This window comes from Tachysurus fulvidraco, chromosome 25, assembly GCF_022655615.1.
Source record: "Tachysurus fulvidraco isolate hzauxx_2018 chromosome 25, HZAU_PFXX_2.0, whole genome shotgun sequence".
In the NCBI taxonomy this organism is placed as follows: domain Eukaryota; kingdom Metazoa; phylum Chordata; class Actinopteri; order Siluriformes; family Bagridae; genus Tachysurus; species Tachysurus fulvidraco.
Window position 1 is genome coordinate 5,115,227 of NC_062542.1, and position 18,505 is coordinate 5,133,731.

Genomic DNA, 18,505 nt, shown 5'->3' on the forward strand with positions numbered 1-18,505 from the left:
AAAATCATAATACTGTGCCAGATTTAGGACTTCTGTAAGCCATTAATGCTTCCTGTATGATTTTACTGATTGTAGATATAAAAGACTGAAAATAAATCTGTAAATTAATTACGTGTGCACGGCTCAAATTTCTAATAAAAAAAAAGAAGGAGAAAGAAACAAGTGTAAATAAGTGATGCAATTTATTTCAAACCAAAACAGTAGACAGCCAGTATAAAATGATATGTGCCCTATATAGAACACAATACAGTGCCATCACTGAACTTCAGTGCTTTATTAAATACACAAATGCAAGTTCTCGTATTTTTCTACTTGAAAACTTTTTTTTTTCTGTTTTTATTTTTTTAAAATAAGGCTTTATTAATTTTATAAATATCTATCCATCATCATAATTTGCCAAACACAAAGCAGTCAAAGATTCTTTTTATTCCTATTTCTGTTCCCATCATTATCACTGTGGCTAAATTGCTATTTTCAATAAATGGTGTTAGTTGCATTAAAGACTGTAACTCGTTACGAATCCGAACCAAGTTAGAACTGAGTAAATATCCAGTGTACAAATGTTACTTTAAAAGTAACTAACATCTTCAGTAGTGCCTCTTCTTTCCCCTGGTTTTTCATTTACTACATCTATTAAAGTTGAAAAAACTCCGTCTACAGTATATCAGTATAACAGATCGTCTAAAAAAAAAAAAAAAAAATCAATGTTGTTCTTTGCGACTGAAAAATTACAAGCTGTTGCCTATTTGCTGTAACCCATTTGGGAATTGATGAGGGTGTAGTAAACTCCTTGCTGGTTGAGTAGTTGCTTGTGCGTGCCCTCCTCTACCACTACACCGTTCTGAAACACGGCAATAACATCAGCGTTCTGGATGGTGGACAGCCGGTGAGCCACTATGATGCAGGTACGACCCTCACGAGCCTTATCCAAGGCCTCCTGTACGATCTGCACCGAAAGAGAGAAAAAATCCATTATAAAATTGACGAATATCTGCACAGAGAAACTTTGAGTTTGAGTTTTCACACTTTTAATCCCCAAGCACCAGACTGTTAATATTAAATCGATATTCACACATGGTGCTTAATTTATATCCCTGGACAATGCGATTACGAGCTCTTAGCCAGTGGGACACGAGCAGTAGCAGGGTATATGTAAATCCATCATGTATTATTTCTCATGATCTCATCAGATTGTCATTCATTTCACTACAAATGTTTAGACCTTTCCTGTTTCTGATGGCAAATGAACGCACTTGCACTTTGATCACAATGGACATCATTTATTAAATCTGCTATAAAGACTGTCCTGTGTTCGTCCCTGGATTCTTATCCCCAGTATCCTCATACTTGTCTTTACTCTTCTACACCTATTACTATAACTATTGCTTCTCTTAGGAGTCTGTGTCCACTGGTTTATGTTTTCCTCACCACAGTCACCTCTGGCTTGTTTATTATTAATCTAAATCTACGTCCGGATTTCTGTAAAGCTGCTTTGCGACAAGTGAATTGAATGTATTCTAAACCTTTATAAGTTGTTTAAGGAGTTAAAATCACACAATGAGCCTCAGTACCTTTTCGCTTTCTGTGTCGAGAGCTGACGTAGCCTCGTCCAGTAGCAGCAGTTTGGGGTTGCGCAGGATGGCTCTAGCGATAGCGATACGCTGCTTCTGTCCACCTGACAGCTGAGTGCCTTTATCACCTGCCTGAGTCTGATATTGCTGAAATACACCACAAATACACACATATCATACCAGTTAGTTGTTATTTGTATAAATGTTAAATCACAATTTATTTCGAAGTTAGAATAAAGAAAATATGCACTCGATCTTTCTAATGGATTTAAAATACTTGTTTTATGTGGTCTGATGTTCTATACTGTATGTAAGCTGAGACATGGATATAAATGTTTGGGTTTCTTTTTAAAGCAATTGTTTGCTGGTTTGAAATGCAAATGATGACATCGTATATATACCTGAGGAAGCCCCGCTATGAAGGAGTGTATATTGGCTGCCTTGGCAGCTTGTTCAATCTCCTCCTGAGTGATCTGCCTGCTGTTATCTCCGTATGCGATGTTCTCGGCCAGGCTGCAGTCAAATAGCACAGGCTCTTGGGATACGATTCCTATCTGAGAGCGCAGCCAGTGGATGTTTAGCTGTCTGGTGTCCTTATCGTCCAGCATCTGCCAGTCCAAACACAAATAACGGTATCATCTAAGTTACAAAAAATAGTACAAGGACTCCGCTATGTTCTGTCGCTTTTTAGTGAAGAATAATTTGTTCTCCTTTTGCTGCCCTGCAGGAGGCAGTATATAAGAGCAGTCACATGGTCACATCCTGGATATGGGTTTATTATGCAATTTGTTCAATTTAACAACAGAGGACAGTGACTGTGCATTTAGGCACTTCATAGATCATAGATCTGTGCATTTAGGCACTTCGAAGAGATTTTTAATTCAGTTAGATTATTACTCGTCACACTAAATGGTGGTTCTAATAAACCAAACAAGACTGTGATAAAGTTTTCTTCATGTCGGATTATATAATGTAGATCCTACAGACCTGTGTTTAAGGAAAAGTACTACAAATGCTTCCATTAACAATCAGTGCTCCCCGGGAAAACTAACTTTTTGAAACTTTCTTTTTTTATTTATTGTATTATTTATCGTTAACACATTTCAGCAGTGCAACTAGCGTATTGTAGGTATGATATTTGTGTAATCCTGTACCATCATCCTATTAGCGGCTTTTAGATAAGCGACGTAACTCCAACCATGCAGAGAATTTTATTTTAACAAACCCTTTGTTGTCAACTGTTTTTGGTCACGATGGCAGCTGGTGAGAAAGTCACATTATGTTCTCTAAGACCACCAAACTCAAGGTTTGTTTTATGGGGAGGTTAAAATAGTGTAAATCTGCCTATAATCATCCTGTTTTCCTTCATTATTGTTTGTTTCTTACAGCAACAGCACTGATGGTTGAATATTTTGGGGGTATTTGTGACAAAGGGTGAAAAAAAATCCAGCCAAATACAATTTGTCTATAGAGTCCTATGGTGGTTATTTTCCAGTGATATAAAGGGCAAATAGCTCTGTGCATAGCAACAGACAAGGTAGAGTCAGTACGTGTACACCTGCAAAGTTCCCCTTCGTAATAAATGCCCAATGTTTGTCTATAGTAGAAGTATGCACAGTAAAAAAAAGATTTATAATGTGTGTGTGTGTGTGTGTGTCTCACCACTGTGCCTTGTAGTGGATCATAAAATCTTTCTAGCAGCTGAATGGTGGTGCTTTTGCCACAGCCGCTGCTCCCCACCAGAGCGAGGGTCTGACCCTTCTTCACCCGGAGCTGCAGACCCTGCAGTACAGGCACGTCTGGCCGTGACGGGTATCTAAACATCACTTTCTGAAAACGTACGTTCCCTTCGAAGTGATCCTGCACACAGAACACAGTGTTACCCCAGAGCTGTGATGTCCTTCTGTTCGCTAACGAACTGAAACTTTTTATTAGACTGAAATTTATGACCAAATTCTGAGTGTTACTCATTTATTCTGAAAAAACACAAATGATTGTATCTGAAAGGGCAGACGCCTTGTGAAAAAAAATAATAGCACATTTGGATTATATTTTCAATAGTGTTTTTTTTTTCAGAAAGAGAAAGAGAAAGAGAACGGGAAAGATCGCTGTACCGGCTTTTCTCCCTCCTCTGAGTCGTTGTCGATTGCTGGCACTCGACCGATGAGATTTAGGATATGAGAGGCTGACATCTTTGCCTTGGCGTAGTTTGGAGTAAAGGAGTTGGCTTCTCCCATCGCCATGGCTCCATATATTACAGCTGATATTACGCTAAAAAAAAAAGTCTGGTATTAGCTACATGATGTAAAGCTTAAAGTTAATTTAAAAAAATTCATTTTGAAAGTAACAGGCAACAATATTAATTCTACTTTAAATTTTGATCATTTTCTTTCTATTCTGTTCATTTAAAATTCCGTTTAGTGTGTTTTAGCCTCAGAGTTTAAGTACAGACTCTGCTGTTCCCTCATCTTGCTCATGTACAGCTGGCAGCTTCCCGTCCTCATCACTTCGGTGTACCCTTTATAGCTGTAGCTTAGAAAACTAAATGATGTTGAAAGTATCTTAGAAACTTACATTGTGCACTTTACCGTTCTGCGATAATGACGTATCTTTCTCTACGATTGCTATTGAATCATAGAAAATATCAAACCAAGACACGTCTTTAACACAAAATATTCATCAACGCATGATATACTGAGGAAAGCCATGCTAAAACTGCATACTGACTAAAGTTAAGATTATTTGAAGTATTGAAGTAAAGACATCAATCGTATCCTTTATTTGTTTGTTTTAAATGAACATTACAAGACCTTTCCATCTCGTTCTTCTCGTTTGCGGCATGGTCTCCTTTATCTCTCCAATAACGGACAAGATAAATAACTCTACATAAATCTCTGATGTTGTTATAACATCAGATAATAATCTGATGATGTTATAACAGACTAAATGGAAATTTAATATATATATTAATATATTAATATATATTAATATATATATATATTTATTTATTTATTTATATTTATTTATTTTAATTTCATTCCAGTAAACAAAAGAAAAAAGAAAAAAAGGGGTAAACAAAAACTGCCAGTGCCTTTTGCCTCACTTTTTTAAATCATTAACCTACACCATGAGAACCAGCGACCTTTGTACCCTATGATATGTTCATTCTACATCTGTCCATGCACAGTAACTCAAAATTCTTGTAGCGTTTATCTGTACACGTGTGATCGTGTGTGTGTGTGTGTATGACGATACTCTGATGATACTATTAACCATTTAACATATTTTACACATTATTTTATATTCACCTTGACCTTTTTTAAAAAAAATATTTTGTTAACATTTTCTTGTCTTGTTATAACCGACCGGTTTGGTGTTAAATTCTAGTGTTTATACAGTACTTTCCGGTCTATATCAGTTCACTACACACCACAAAATGATGAAGAGTTTAAGAGGTGTGAACACTTACACAAACCCCTGCACCGGTGCCTAAAACTTATGAGGAAAAATATTTTGGTATAACGGTCCCGGTTTACTCGAATCACTTACAGAAAAACACCTTCAAATGTCATCATTTTCTGCTCGATGAGCCATGCACCGAACTTGAAGCAGCCCGCATAGGCAAAGTAGATCATAGCTTGGGAGAAGGAGAATGTAAAGCCAAATATATGTGCTTTCTTCTTAGCATTTCTGAAAGACAAAAATCGTACAACCGTCAAAATCACTTAGTTACTTGTTTATGCAGTTACCTATAAGACTTCAAGGATAAAAAGATGAACTGACTTGTATGGCACAACTAGGTTCTGCTGGTAAAGTGTCTCAAACTTCCTCTCTCTGGTCAGCGACACGACCGTGCGGATATTTTCTATGGCTTCTGTAGCGATCTGAGAGGAAGAGATATGACATGACAACGGCATATACTTGGTCTGATTTTGTTCTAAATATAACAAAATGTCAAATTGCACACTCTACTGTGGAGAGACATTAAAACTGCATAGTGACTAAAGATGGGAATCTTTCAACAGCATTTTTCTATGAACAGTGCAGTACCTTTCCAGCTTGCTCTAGCTCCTTCTTGTCCTTTGTGGCATGGCCTCCTAATAACTGCATCTGGATAGCCCCAGCTACAGCCATAATGGGTACAATGGAAAGGATGAGGAGGGTGAGCTGCCAGCCGTACACAAACGAAATGATGATTGCGGTGCCAAGGTTGGCTACGTTCTGAGCCAATGTGGCCAATCTCAGCCCTGTTGCCTGAAAAAGAACATCCATAATATATTAATGGTGCTTTCAGTGTTTCCCATTGTCCTTTTCAATCACAGAGAAGTATACAGAAACTATACAATCGTTTCAATGCTTAGTATTAATGGATCTTAGCTCACATTTTAATGCAACGGGTCAGAAAAGGTGCTCCAGAAAAAGGTGCCAGTAAGTAAATACTGTGATTTTTTTATTTCTCTATAAAAGTACAGCCCGTTTTAAAGAATAAGGAGATGACATACAGACTAATTTAATAAATTCATTCAAGCGTTACAAGGAAGGCTTCGCTGATATGTAAGGCTTCGCTGCCTTTAGTGTAGCGATGTAACTGAATATGAACCCCTTACTCAGAATGAACAGCTAATTTATTCCAAACAGCCATAAATGCTGGCAAAAAATTGTGGCACACTTCATCTTTTTCTTCAGACATTCTTCAGAAATAAAAAATCCCATTAGGTGTAAATCAAAATACAGATACAGATATTCAATACACTAAACAGATTCAGAAACAGTTAGCGGTACACATCTCTTTACTCTTGTGGGATGTAACAGTTAAAGATTTTTAGTCATCTATACAATCTACATCAGTACTTTTAATCAAGCTTTTTTTGGTCCAAGAGGCTAAAGACTGTATTGTGGATTAAAGAGAAGGGTTAAAACTCACGCCCTGCACTTGAGCAGTGTCTGTGGCCAGCCTGGTGGTCAGTGCTCCCACACTATTCTTAGGATCATCATACCAACCCAGGTCCTAAAACACACACGAAATGATGTCACTCCTCTCTCTTACTCTGTATATGCGCATGGTTTAGGTGCTAAAATGTTGGAGACATTATTGTTGTGACTCTGACCTGTCTCATCATGGACTTAAAGGCTCTGTACCTCAGTCTCATGGTCAGAATCTCACCAGCTTTACCAAAACAGTAACCCTGAAAGAAAGAATTCAGATAGCGTACAAGTGAACTCCAAATAAAACTGGAGTCTGTAGTAATAATATCAAAACAATTTCAGACATTTAAGTCCCAGACTGTTTAGATGATCTGTGGTGAAGATCACTCCAGCTTCTTGGCCCATCGTTTCGGAGAAATTAAGTATTTCTGTGCATTATAACATTATGTAAAACGCACTAAACTCAAGACTTTTACTTTACCCTTTAACAACCATAACAATTTTATGACAGTACCTTTTTACACCTGTGATAAATGCCATGGTAGATAATACCGAGTTAATCAATAACTCATCAATAGCGTGAAGGTCGATGCACTTTTAATTTCTCATGCTCTCTTAACTTACGCGACATGCCTGTAAATGGATTACCTGTATATACACTGAGATTTACTGAATTAAATCATGTGAGGACAATAGACCCTTTAACATGAACTTAAAGAGCATGTTTTTAAAGACTTGTAGTACTTGTACCTGTAAGAAAAGAGAGATAAAGGAAACCACCCCTATGACAGCAAACAGCAAAGAGAAGAGATTCGCCCTTTCCCTTTTAACGTTCTCGTCTACCTCGGCAAATACCTATGAGAATAAGAGGAGGGAAATTTTATTATTATATAAAAATGTAACTATTTTTGGTATAGATGACTGTCTGTGTGTGTGTGTGTGTGTGTGTGTGTGTGTGTGTGTGTGTGTGTGTGTGTGTCATACAGCAATGATTTTGGAGAAGATAACAGCAAAAGCAGGTTGCAGGCCTCCATTGATGACAGCACAGAAGAGGCCCACCACTATATAGGGCCATTCTTTTTTATTCAGTCTCAGTACTTTAAAAAATGATACTTCTGGGACTTTTTCCTCCTACAGAGAGAGATGAAATATGATGAAATGTTTTTACAATATCATCATCATCTTCAAACAATGGAGAGATAATAATGCCTTATTTTCCTAACCTTTAAACAGTGCATTAATGTCACCTTTTTAACATCTGAATGAAACTAAGAAAACATGTACATTGTGAACTGTACACTGCTGGGTCTTTTACTTGTACTGAATCTTTGTGTGTGTCCTCCTGGTCTTTCTCTGAAAAACTCTTGGATTTCTGTCTGTAGAGAGTGCGTTCCGTCATAGAAGTGGCAGACGGGCTCTTCTCATCCAGCCCTGCCTCCTCTGTGGTCATCTCTGTGCCTTCTGTGCTATTAAACGTCTAAAGGGTCAAATTGCTTTTTATTTCCAGGATGTTTGGACACGTTAATGTAGGTACAATATCTACTTTACAGGTAGAGTCACTCTTATAATCATCCTCTTAAAGCTTTCAGAGATCTGCTGACCTGCATCGTGACCAATGAGTGGTAGACTCCCTTTTTCTCCATCAGTTCCTCATGTGTTCCGATTTCTGCGACTTCCCCGTTTTGAAATCCAGCGATTACGTCGGCGTTGCGGATAGTTGACAAACGGTGGGCCACAATGATAGTCGTCCTACCGAGTCTCACCTACAACAATACATTTTATTGAGATGACCTATAAATCTCAATAGGATGGTAATGCATATCGGAAACCAAGTTAAAAGATTATCTCATGGCTCATCCTCATGTCAGCAAACACATAAGGAATAAAAGATTATTAAAACTAATCCTTGATGCCTTTAAAATAACTGCAGTGCATAAGAAATTTCAGGGAACATCATTTTATTATATAAAAATACACTACAAACTGTTGTTTTGTAATCGACACAACTAATTTCAGTGCTTAATGAGTAACCGTGACAGCTTTACTGACCATTTAATGCTCATTTTCAAGCACATGCAGTATCCATTTTCCACCAAGATACTGTAGGTAAACATTATTTGACTTAATGACTGATTGGGTTCCGCCTTATTTACCACCATCTCTGGATAGAATGCTGCCATTTTACTGCTACACCTCAAACAGTGTAATAAAGTTGTCTTTTTTGATGTGGTTACCTTATCCAGGGCTGCTTGTACAATAGCCTCACTTTCTGTGTCCAGAGCTGATGTTGCCTCATCCAACAGAAGGATCTTAGGATTGCGCACAAGAGCACGGGCGATGGCAATTCGTTGTTTCTGTCCTCCACTCATCTGAGTGCCTCTGTCTCCAGCCAGAGTCTCAAATTTCTGAAAATGATGCACACATAATTAGATGAAGTCTTATATCTGCCTAATTTGGTTACTGCAAGAGAGGTTATTTTATCCTTCCTTAGCAGTCTTTTGACAAACAGACTCATTTTACATTTACAGCATTTAGCAGACACTCTTATCCAAAGTGACTTACATTGTCTTATTTCAGTTTATACACCTGAGCAAATGAGGGTTAAGGGTCTTGCTCAGGGGCCCTGCAGTGGCAAATTGGTGAACCTGGGATTCGAAACCAATGACCTTCCGATCAGTAGTCGAACACCTTAACCACTGAGCTACTACATCCCACTCTTGTGGACTCTCTTCTTATGATGTTTACCTGCTTTTTTCTCCCAATGCACATTCTCAGAACTTACATCAGGAAGTTTCATGATGAAATCATAGGCATTTGCCTCACGCGTGGCCTGCTCGATCTCCTCCTGCGTCACATCCTCACGGCCATATCGAATGTTCTCTGCAATTGTGGTGGCAAAAAGAACAGGCTCCTGACTCACAACGCCAATCATCTCCCTCAGACTTCGCACGTTCAGTGTGCGAATGTCATGGCCATCTATACTCACCTAGAGAAAGAAAGTGATTTAGAAAGTGAGTCTAATTTTGACCACCGTCTCTTTTTCTCTGGCCACACTTACTGCTCCTTCCTGGGGGTCGTAGAAGCGCTGAATCAGTTGGACTGTTGTACTTTTACCACAACCGCTGCTGCCTACAAGAGCAATTGTCTGTCCACTGCTGATCTTCAGATTCATGCCATTAAGAACCTACAAACACTACAATTATTGCGTGATCTGAAATTTTGTACTTTAAGCCTAATATGACTGACAGTTTACAAATATCTAGTAGAAGCTTGAATGTACTTTCACATCCTGCCGTGAGGGGTAGCTGAAGTGAATGTCTTTGAACTCGATGTTTCCTTTGACCACGTCAGGTTTGTATCCTTCATCTGAGAAACTGTTGATGCTGGGTTTCTGTGGACAACATTCAGGACTGCTTGACTTCCGCATGCGAAAACAAAAACTCCAAAACAAATAATTAATAAAATACTTTATGTTTTTAGCTCCAGAACTAAAACACTTGTAATAGAAACTTCCTTGGTCTGATCCATGTTCAGAACTCAGTAGGAGACCAGCTCTGGTCCTGAGTTCATGCTGCCACTGAAACAATGGAAGGAAGCTCCAACGCCAAGTTTAAATTTTTCTGGACGGGCTCAGATGTGTTTCTGCATTTTTCTTTGTTCCTCAAAGCCCCTGTTTACTCCCTGAATGTTTATTATAACTGAAAAATTGGCCATGTGAACACTAATTCCACACCCTGACCTCTTCTTTCCGTACAGGGAAGAAGCAAGAGACAGGAAGTGAGAAAGCCCAGGCAAGATGTCTTCCAGTTCCCAAAGCAGGAATGTTTTATTTAGTATGTGTTGTTCCAACTTCCCTTGAAATTGGTGGAAAAGCAATTACTAAGTTTGCCTGTTAGATATTTGCAATTGCTTATAAATGAAATAAAACTATAAAATAGAATATCCCAGATGTGTGCTCGTTGTTAAACATACTGTATAAGAGTGAGAGCTTTTTTTCCCCAGAGTCTGTGGTATTGTCACTTATGTAATGTCTTATGTCTTAATGAGAAAGCAGAAGGTCAGTAGTTACTCACATGTTCAATGATGTTAAAAACCTTGTGAGCGGCCCCTCGTGCACTAGAGAACGCTTGAATGTTAGGAGAGGTCTGGCCAAGGCCAAATGCTCCAATCACAACAGCAAAAAAGACCTAAATAAGGAACAGAGAATGTGGCTTTTTCTGCTTCCTTATGTGGTTAGATTTGACAATGATATTTCATTTGTAAAAATGTTGTGCTTGCATGTAAAAAGTAAAAGCTCAGTTAGAAATTTTACAAAATATATCATCTTTCGTAATGACCGATATTGACTAACTGTCCTTTTTCATTCATGGATTCAAGAGTCATGTGTTTATGAATATATTAAACCTCGTACTCACGGTCAGAAGAGTTCCAATGTCGTACTCTCCAGCGAAAATCAATGTGCTGCCATACCAGAAGGACAGAGCGTAGGACATGTAGATCATGAAGTATGTGAAACCCACAGCAATGTTTACTGTGATGGCTTTCTTTATACCAACATTCTTGGCATCTTCCAGATTTTTCTGATACCTGTCAGTAAGGCAAAGCTGGTCAAGTAACCGGTAACACAAAGAGGATTAATGAGCCACTATTAACGTTTGAAGAAACATACTGTATTTTCCATGTATCTGTACAACTTGACTATTAAAGCGTACAAGATGTATGTAAAAAGGTGGTTAATATATAAAATGATCTTTTCCTGTCATTTAGTTTATTCAAAAAGCAAATTTTATATTTGTTGCACAATGAACACAAACGTGTTGTAGACTGCAAAAAACAGATGTCATTATGCCTGAAATCATGATAATTCAGTACAAGAAAGAGTCGTTGTCGTTTCCCCCCACCCCAACCCACCCCAACCCACCCCACCCGCGTTATTCTCTATTATATACAGCATAAAGTTTCACTGTGTAAATGGTTTTCTCAGGCCGTCAAAAATGGAACACAAGTGACAGATAATGTACTACAAGAGATAATAATTTTACTACTCTACTGTTCTAAAGTTCATTTGTTTCCTATTCAAATATGATTTAGTGATTGCTCACAAGTATGAACTATGACTTTACACACTAGCTGTGCCTTGTATCTATGTATATAGCATGTCTTTGCTTAGACACAGTTAGTGTCACATTTATAGTGGTCTTAACATTAACCAGAAATTGGCTTTACATAAACGCACCTCTTTAATTCCTTTTTCTGTCCTCCAAAGGCAAATACAGTTCTGATGGAAGAGAGCACCTCTTCGGCTACAGCTCCAGCTTTCGCATATGATGTCTGTTCCCTCGAAGTGAATGAGGTCATTATCTAAACAGGAAGCAGATAAACATTTACACTTCTTTTCCCATGAGAATAACCAAAATGCTGCTTAACTGTTTGATAAATGTTCTGGTGGACAGAAAAAATGCAGCAAGAGCCTCACTATAGTTTACATTCCAAGATTTTTCCCTGCCTTCACCTACCCGTGTTTATACATGCTTCAATATATATAATGCAACATAGAAACATACTGTTCTTATCTCTGTTCTTGTGTCTGGCTATGTTCTCTCACCTTGGTAATGACAGCAGCCGAGATGCCTAGCAGGGGGCTTATGGAGATGATGACAAGGGTGAGCTTCCAGCCTTTGATAAAGCCAATGATGAAGCCCGTTAAAAAGGTAGTGATGGACTGAAGTAATGTGCCCAGCTTGTCTCCAATGCCTTCATTTATCTTTAAGATGTCACTGAAGAGAGAACGATTGATAATACAGATATTTGTAAAACAAATATTTCATTCATTCATTCATTCATTCTCCACCGCTTATCCGAACTTTGAGTCTGTGCCTATCTCAAGCGTCATCGGGCATCAAGGCAGGATACACCCTGGACGGAGTGCCAACCCTTCGCAGGGCACACACACACTCTCATTCACTCACACACACTACGGACAATTTTCCAGAGATGCCAATCAACCTACCATGCATGTCTTTGGACCGGGGAAGGAAACCGGAGTAAGGTGAGAACATGCAAGGGGAGAACATGCAAACTCCACACACACAAGGCAGAGGTGGGAATCGAACCTCCAACCCTGGAGGTGTGAGGCGAACATGCTAACCACTAAGCCACCGTTCCCCCTAAAACAAATATTTCTCTATGAAAATTGTAATCTGCTTTCCTCTTTCTGAATAACATGAAAGTTTTCATTTTAATTTTTTTTTTGGAAATCCTTTGTTGCACCGATTCACAAATGAGAGAAACGAGTTACATTGAAGAGTCGATTTTGTCATTTTCTGAAATATATATTTGTATTTGAAGTATACTGTTATTATTATTGTTCTTATTACTACCTAAAAATGAATTTATCAGACGTTTTCCAGCACCCAACCCCACTCCTTACTCTGCGAGCCGTGTATTGAGCTGTCCTGTCTCGTTGACATCAAACCAGCCGATGTCCTGTTTGATGATGGAGTGAAAGAACAGCTTTCTGAGCCTCTTCACTTGTCGTCCTGCAGCCAGGGTCCAGAAGGCCACCTGCATGTAGGCTGCAAAAAGGACTATACCTCCCATGATGCTGTAGTAAATGGCATGCCTGATCAGAAGCACATAGATAGAGTGTAAGTTTGAGCTTATGAATAACAAATACAGAAAATTCACAGTTAGTGCACCCTATGGACATTAACTCATCCTTGGGTTTTTACACTTATCTGGCCAAATGCTTCAGGATCCTCAGGATTCTTTTAATGTAATGAATCACTCTCATTGGCTAGTGAACTCAGGAACTGAACACTAATCAGCTCAGCAAAGAACACAATGATCCAGTTAAAAATATGTTTGAATTTTTTTGTTTGGATTAAAGCTATAATCGAGTGTTTGATGTTTAGTTTCTCCATGATTGACAGAAATCAAAAATTAAACGCTACTGTAGTTCCAGAGGGTGCTTAAAAGTTTAAAGTCTTACTTTGCTGTTAATGTTTGACTACATGATTCAAAAGAGGTGACAGACATAATAAGTTAAAATCCGTATCATGAAAACAAATCCATAGCCAGTAACTGACATTAAACTTTTAACACAGAAACAGCTTATGTAATGATAAATGAAGATGAGCCTGTTACCTTGTCATTTGTTCTCCAAGAGTTTCATTTGAAATTGGCCAGGTGAAGTCTACGGTCAGAAATTGATATACATGTGTATCAGTGTTATTCAACAAATAAGTTAAGTTGTGCATCTTTTTTTCCCCCCAGAGACTCATTTGTCTAAATTTATTCTCGGACGGCAACAATAGCAAAATAAATACTAATTAATAGCGTTTGGACTCACTTTCTGGAAAAGTACCGTTTAGGCCGTCTAAAATACTGTTGTCCACAAAGCTGTTCGTCATGTCTCCAAATACAATCACCATAGCAGGAAGCACCGCTCCATTAGCCATGGCCATGATGGTTCCAACCAACATCAGAAAAATATCCAGACTATCAGCAAAGCGAAACTGATAGAAAAAACACACAGAAGTTGGAGAACATATAGGTGGTAACGTTGCTTCCTGAACTTCACATGATTGTAGGCTAATGGATGAGTGTTAGTATTTAATCTGAGTTCCTGTCTTTCATGAAGCTGTGATGAAATCCATTCTAGAGTGTGTTTTGAAGAATTTCTAATAAATATTTAATACGCAAAAAAACAGTAATAAATTTCCCCAGGTCTGTGAACTGAATACGTACCATGATGATGATGTATAATATAAAATTAATATAAGATTAGATTAATATGATAGAAGATTTAGACTTCCACTTACTATTTCTAACGGTCCCACCATTGGTTCCGGGGGAAGTTTCTCTTTTTTATTTCCCTTCTTTTCCTCACTGAAAGGCAAACGTATATCACACTCAGATACTCTGACAATCCCAAAAAGGCTGGGAATATAGCATCAATATTGTAAAAAATAATGTCATTACACTTTTCTGAGATATTTTGTTCCGTTCACATTTTTTCATACGTAATATTGAACAGTTTTACATATTTGTATTGATCCTTTTTTATTTTTAAGTTTGTAGACATTTAAAAAAAAATCGTAAAATATTTTTCTACATATTGCATTGCATGTCGTTCATCACCGCAACTCTGTTGAATTAGGGTTTATATCAATACCAATATCAGATAGCTATATATCAAAGGTATCATTGGAATGCCTTTTATCTTTCTTATAGCCTGTTGTTATATAATATAAAACAGTATAATCGTTGATATGTTAAAGGTTTCTATAAAAAGTGACGATCGTTTAACATTTATGTAAGGAGTCTCCAGTGTGGGGGCTTTGTAACGGCTTTCCGTCGTGGGAAATACGGACAAGGGAGTTTGTTCTTTCTGTTTTTTGGTTTTGTTTTGTTTTGCCAAAATGACCTACTGCATTGTCTTACTACCTTCAAAAGAGAGGAAAAAAGTGATGCTGGTGAGGAAACAGATGTTTATACCTGTTATAACACAAGTGATATCAGGAACTTGTCTCACAAAATTCTCAGTAATGATCCTTCACAACATGTGACTAGAATAAACTACAGTATATTTTCAAGTTTAGTATCGTTATTCATGAATGCACAGCAGTCTTGGATACTTTTTAAAAATATATATAAATATACTTTATACATATTATTTATTTGTTTATTTGTTTATTTATTTATTTATTTGTGTACAGAATTAGCACATGTTTTCTTATGGGATTAGATAAGCTTACTGTTCATCATCATCCTCACAAGAAAAAAATGGTCACAAATTGACCTTGTCTTGTCTTTTGTAAACTGTTAGATGTTAATGAGGATGTTAAAACATAAATAATAATAATAAAAATCTGCTGACTCATTTTGCTGTTAGGATGGAAGAGCAACTTTTGTATCTCATTAAAAAGTACATTTTCTTTTAAGTTTGATGTATTTATTTGTTTTATTAAACAAAACAAACATACCTTAAGTCTCCGTTTGGACTGTTTTGTCTTTCCTCCTTCTTCAGTTCATCTTTTTTGCCCATTTTGTCTGTTTTGTTTCGTCACTGAAGCCTTTTGTACAAAAATAACCTTAAATTTGAGCTTTCTTGCTTCCTGGGGCGCCAAATGATCACTTTTATTTTAATAAGGACTTAAAAAATGACAAAAAAAACACTGTATTGTTTAAGTTTTGTATGTATTTTTTTCCTCTCCTCAGAGATGTTATTCTACTTGGAGCTCGCGCTTGGTCTTCAGGTCCGCGAGAGAGGTGGCGCGCGCTCAGCGCGTGCGAGCGTTTTTTTATTTTTTACTGCACCTGCAGTGACGTAATTTACAACGGGAAGCACGAGACTGTTGCATATTCTTTATTTTATGTTATTTTATTTTTTTATTATTATTGTAGATGAATACATATAACATATCTAAGAATATATATATTTTATAATTTTTTGAAAAAAGAGCCGAAAATAAAAATGTCCAGCGTCGATTCCCATTGGCTACTGCGGCTCAATGGATGTTTTTTGTTTTCCACAGCATTCTTTTTTTTGTAAAGTGTAGAAAGTGTTAGCGTGTTTAATCTTATCGTTTGGCAGATACGAGCATGAAATAAAAAAAAAGTTTATACTGTTTTACAGAATATCTGTCTATTAAAAGTTATTCATAATTAATATAAAATAATACATATAATAAAAAGTGTCACCTGTGTCATATAATTACTTTGCATTTCACAATAAACAAAAAAAAAGGTAAATATGTATGTATGAAGGCTACCATCAGAATTGATATATAAAGTGTGTACTTTATGTATGAATGACGTGAATGATTTTGCAACATGGTCATCCAGAAGTGCAAAGGTGATTATATCACTTATCATGTAAGCATAATAAACCTTTTTATTTGAAGTTTGTGTTCATAAAAATCTGAATAAAGCTGAAGGCCTAGCAAAGGTGATCCTCTGTATAAAGGTGTTAATTATTACCATGAACAGAGCATACTAGAAGAAAGATATTTTTAAAATAAAGCAGAACAAAGGTACCTACAGTATAATAGGTAGTTTAGTATATCTAAGTGCTATCAGCTATCTGATATTTTCCTCGCCATAAATGATCTCTGTGGACTGATTTTGTTCTTTATTGTCCTTCTCTTTTCTGCATTATCAGATCCTACAGGCATCAGGAGTTACATCATTTCACTGTCATGCAGTGAGTCAACGCAAATATCATTATGCTGAGGGTTTCACATCCAAAGCATGATATGATGTCACTTTATTATGGCATTATGTTACTGTTTAAATCAAGAGGCCACACAGTATAAATTGATGTATTTGTTGTAAAAGACAGCAACAAAACTGCAGCAAATTTCAAGAATGGTAGCTACTATACCATTGTGTGATAAACTACCACACATAAAATACACACAGATACACACACTGATTTGGCTTCAGTTTATAAAGAGGACACAAGGATTCTGTGCTGGCTTTCTTTTAATAACCAAATGTAAAACATTAGATTGTGCCAGTTTCACTTGTGTTCCACTTAATGAAGATTTCAGACCTTCAGTGAGAAGAGGCATTGACCCAGTGAGGATCCTGAGGCACCAAGACATGTACCAGGTCCAGTTGGATTCCACTTCATGAGTATTCGGACACTCAAAGAGGAGATGCCATCAACATGCCTCCAGTGTCACCAAAATGAAGATGAGGTTCCATTTTGAGTCTGGTTCCTCTCAAGGTTTCTTCCCATCTAAGGGAGTTTTTCCTCATCACAGTCGTCTCAGTCACCTCAGGCTTGTTCGTTGAGGATAAATACAAACACGTTTAAATATAAGTCTAATGTATATTTTTGTATAATATTAATCTTGAACTTTTTATACTATATTTCTTATCTTCTGTAACGCTGCTTTCAGACAAAATCCATAGTTAAATCCACTATACAAATAAAATTTAATTAAATTTGATTGTTGGTCAAGTAGCTGTGATGGTCATGTTGAAGTTTTTGCTTTATTTATATCACAGAATATGTATTGTGTAATGACAACAAATATCACACACATAAAATTCACAAAGAATGAACCAGAAAATATCTGACTCCACTTCAGACCAGTAACGGTCACAACACTAATACTTAGCATCAATATTACATCGATGATTCATCAATTCTATTCTCTATGAGTATGATTTGTGACTCATTTTATGCTGCCAAAAATGGTCCCACATAGATACGCTAAAGATTTTCACCACCCCAAGTTATAAATCTCACCGTTTCATCTTTGGATAATCTGTGTGGACATCTAGGGGATGTTCTTCCCACCACCCAGGTGCAAGACTGAGAATAATCTGGATGTATACTTTCCTCGTACTTTCTGAGTCAAGCAGTCTTGGAATATATAGTTAGAAGTAAGCATAGTGCAGTTCTACTCTTGTACACAAAAACATTTTAAAAATTTAAAAGTTAAGTTGTGCAATTAATTAATTAATTAATTAATTACGAATTCAAATTTTGTTGCATTGTTAACATTACTAAATAAATTCAATTGAGGTGACTTGAATTGTTACATGCACACATGCCACCAGAGGTCACTATGGTAAAGATAATTATATAAAGAATCATTTTCTTATATAAAGCATGAGTAAGAGCAAACATTTTTGGCATTTGTCCACACATCCACACAGTACTAAGTGCACTGTGAGTCACAAGTGCAGAGTTTGCATTTATCCAAAGCGACTTAGACAGTAAACTGAGAACGTGAGTAAGGGTCTTGCTCAAGCACTCAACTGTGGTACCTTGGAAATGCTTGGATTTGTATTTAAACCTCCAGCAGATCAAAGCATTAAGTACTGAGCCATGACTTCTTTAGTTATTTTCTAAGAGGCGAAATGAAAGTGTAACATCAGACAGCTAAAACCTCCACATCATCTTTTGCAAGTGTAGTTAGTGCACAAGTCTAATGAAAGCTATATGAATGAAGGCACAATTACATAAATACTCAATCAATATATATATA

The 18,505-nt window shown here is 37.0% G+C and overlaps 1 protein-coding gene across 1 annotated transcript; it reads right to left on the minus strand.

Moving 5' to 3' along the window:
- Nucleotides 1-165: 165 nt before the first annotated feature.
- On the minus strand, nucleotides 166-15,787 carry abcb4 (ATP-binding cassette, sub-family B (MDR/TAP), member 4). The gene is made up of 27 exons (XM_027172914.2): nucleotides 15,485-15,787; nucleotides 14,321-14,387; nucleotides 13,849-14,014; nucleotides 13,644-13,692; nucleotides 12,928-13,119; nucleotides 12,103-12,274; nucleotides 11,734-11,858; nucleotides 10,913-11,084; nucleotides 10,571-10,684; nucleotides 9,778-9,888; nucleotides 9,556-9,681; nucleotides 9,280-9,483; nucleotides 8,732-8,902; nucleotides 8,099-8,260; nucleotides 7,813-7,974; nucleotides 7,482-7,628; nucleotides 7,248-7,352; nucleotides 6,680-6,757; nucleotides 6,496-6,579; nucleotides 5,622-5,825; nucleotides 5,355-5,455; nucleotides 5,121-5,261; nucleotides 3,686-3,842; nucleotides 3,234-3,431; nucleotides 1,973-2,179; nucleotides 1,572-1,718; nucleotides 166-946 (listed from the first exon to the last, which is right to left on the minus strand). Exons 1-27 carry the CDS (start codon nucleotides 15,544-15,546, stop codon nucleotides 743-745), a joined length of 3,828 nt encoding a protein of 1,275 aa, XP_027028715.2. The 5' UTR covers nucleotides 15,547-15,787; the 3' UTR covers nucleotides 166-742.
- Between the last annotated feature and the right edge of the window lie 2,718 nt (nucleotides 15,788-18,505).

What these genes read in the sequence shown, in the direction of transcription:
- abcb4 (XM_027172914.2), bottom strand. Translation starts at nt 15,546, where the DNA reads ATGGGCAAAAAAGATGAACTGAAGAAGGAGGAAAGACAAAACAGTCCA. An exon ending in TTTTTAACATCATTGAACAT is followed by an intron (nt 9,889 to 10,570) that starts GTGAGTAACTAC and finishes TGTTGTCCACAG; the next exon opens with AAACCCAGCATCAACAGTTT. An exon ending in TACAAGCAGCCCTGGATAAG is followed by an intron (nt 8,261 to 8,731) that starts GTAACCACATCA and finishes GTATTGTTGTAG; the next exon opens with GTGAGACTCGGTAGGACGAC.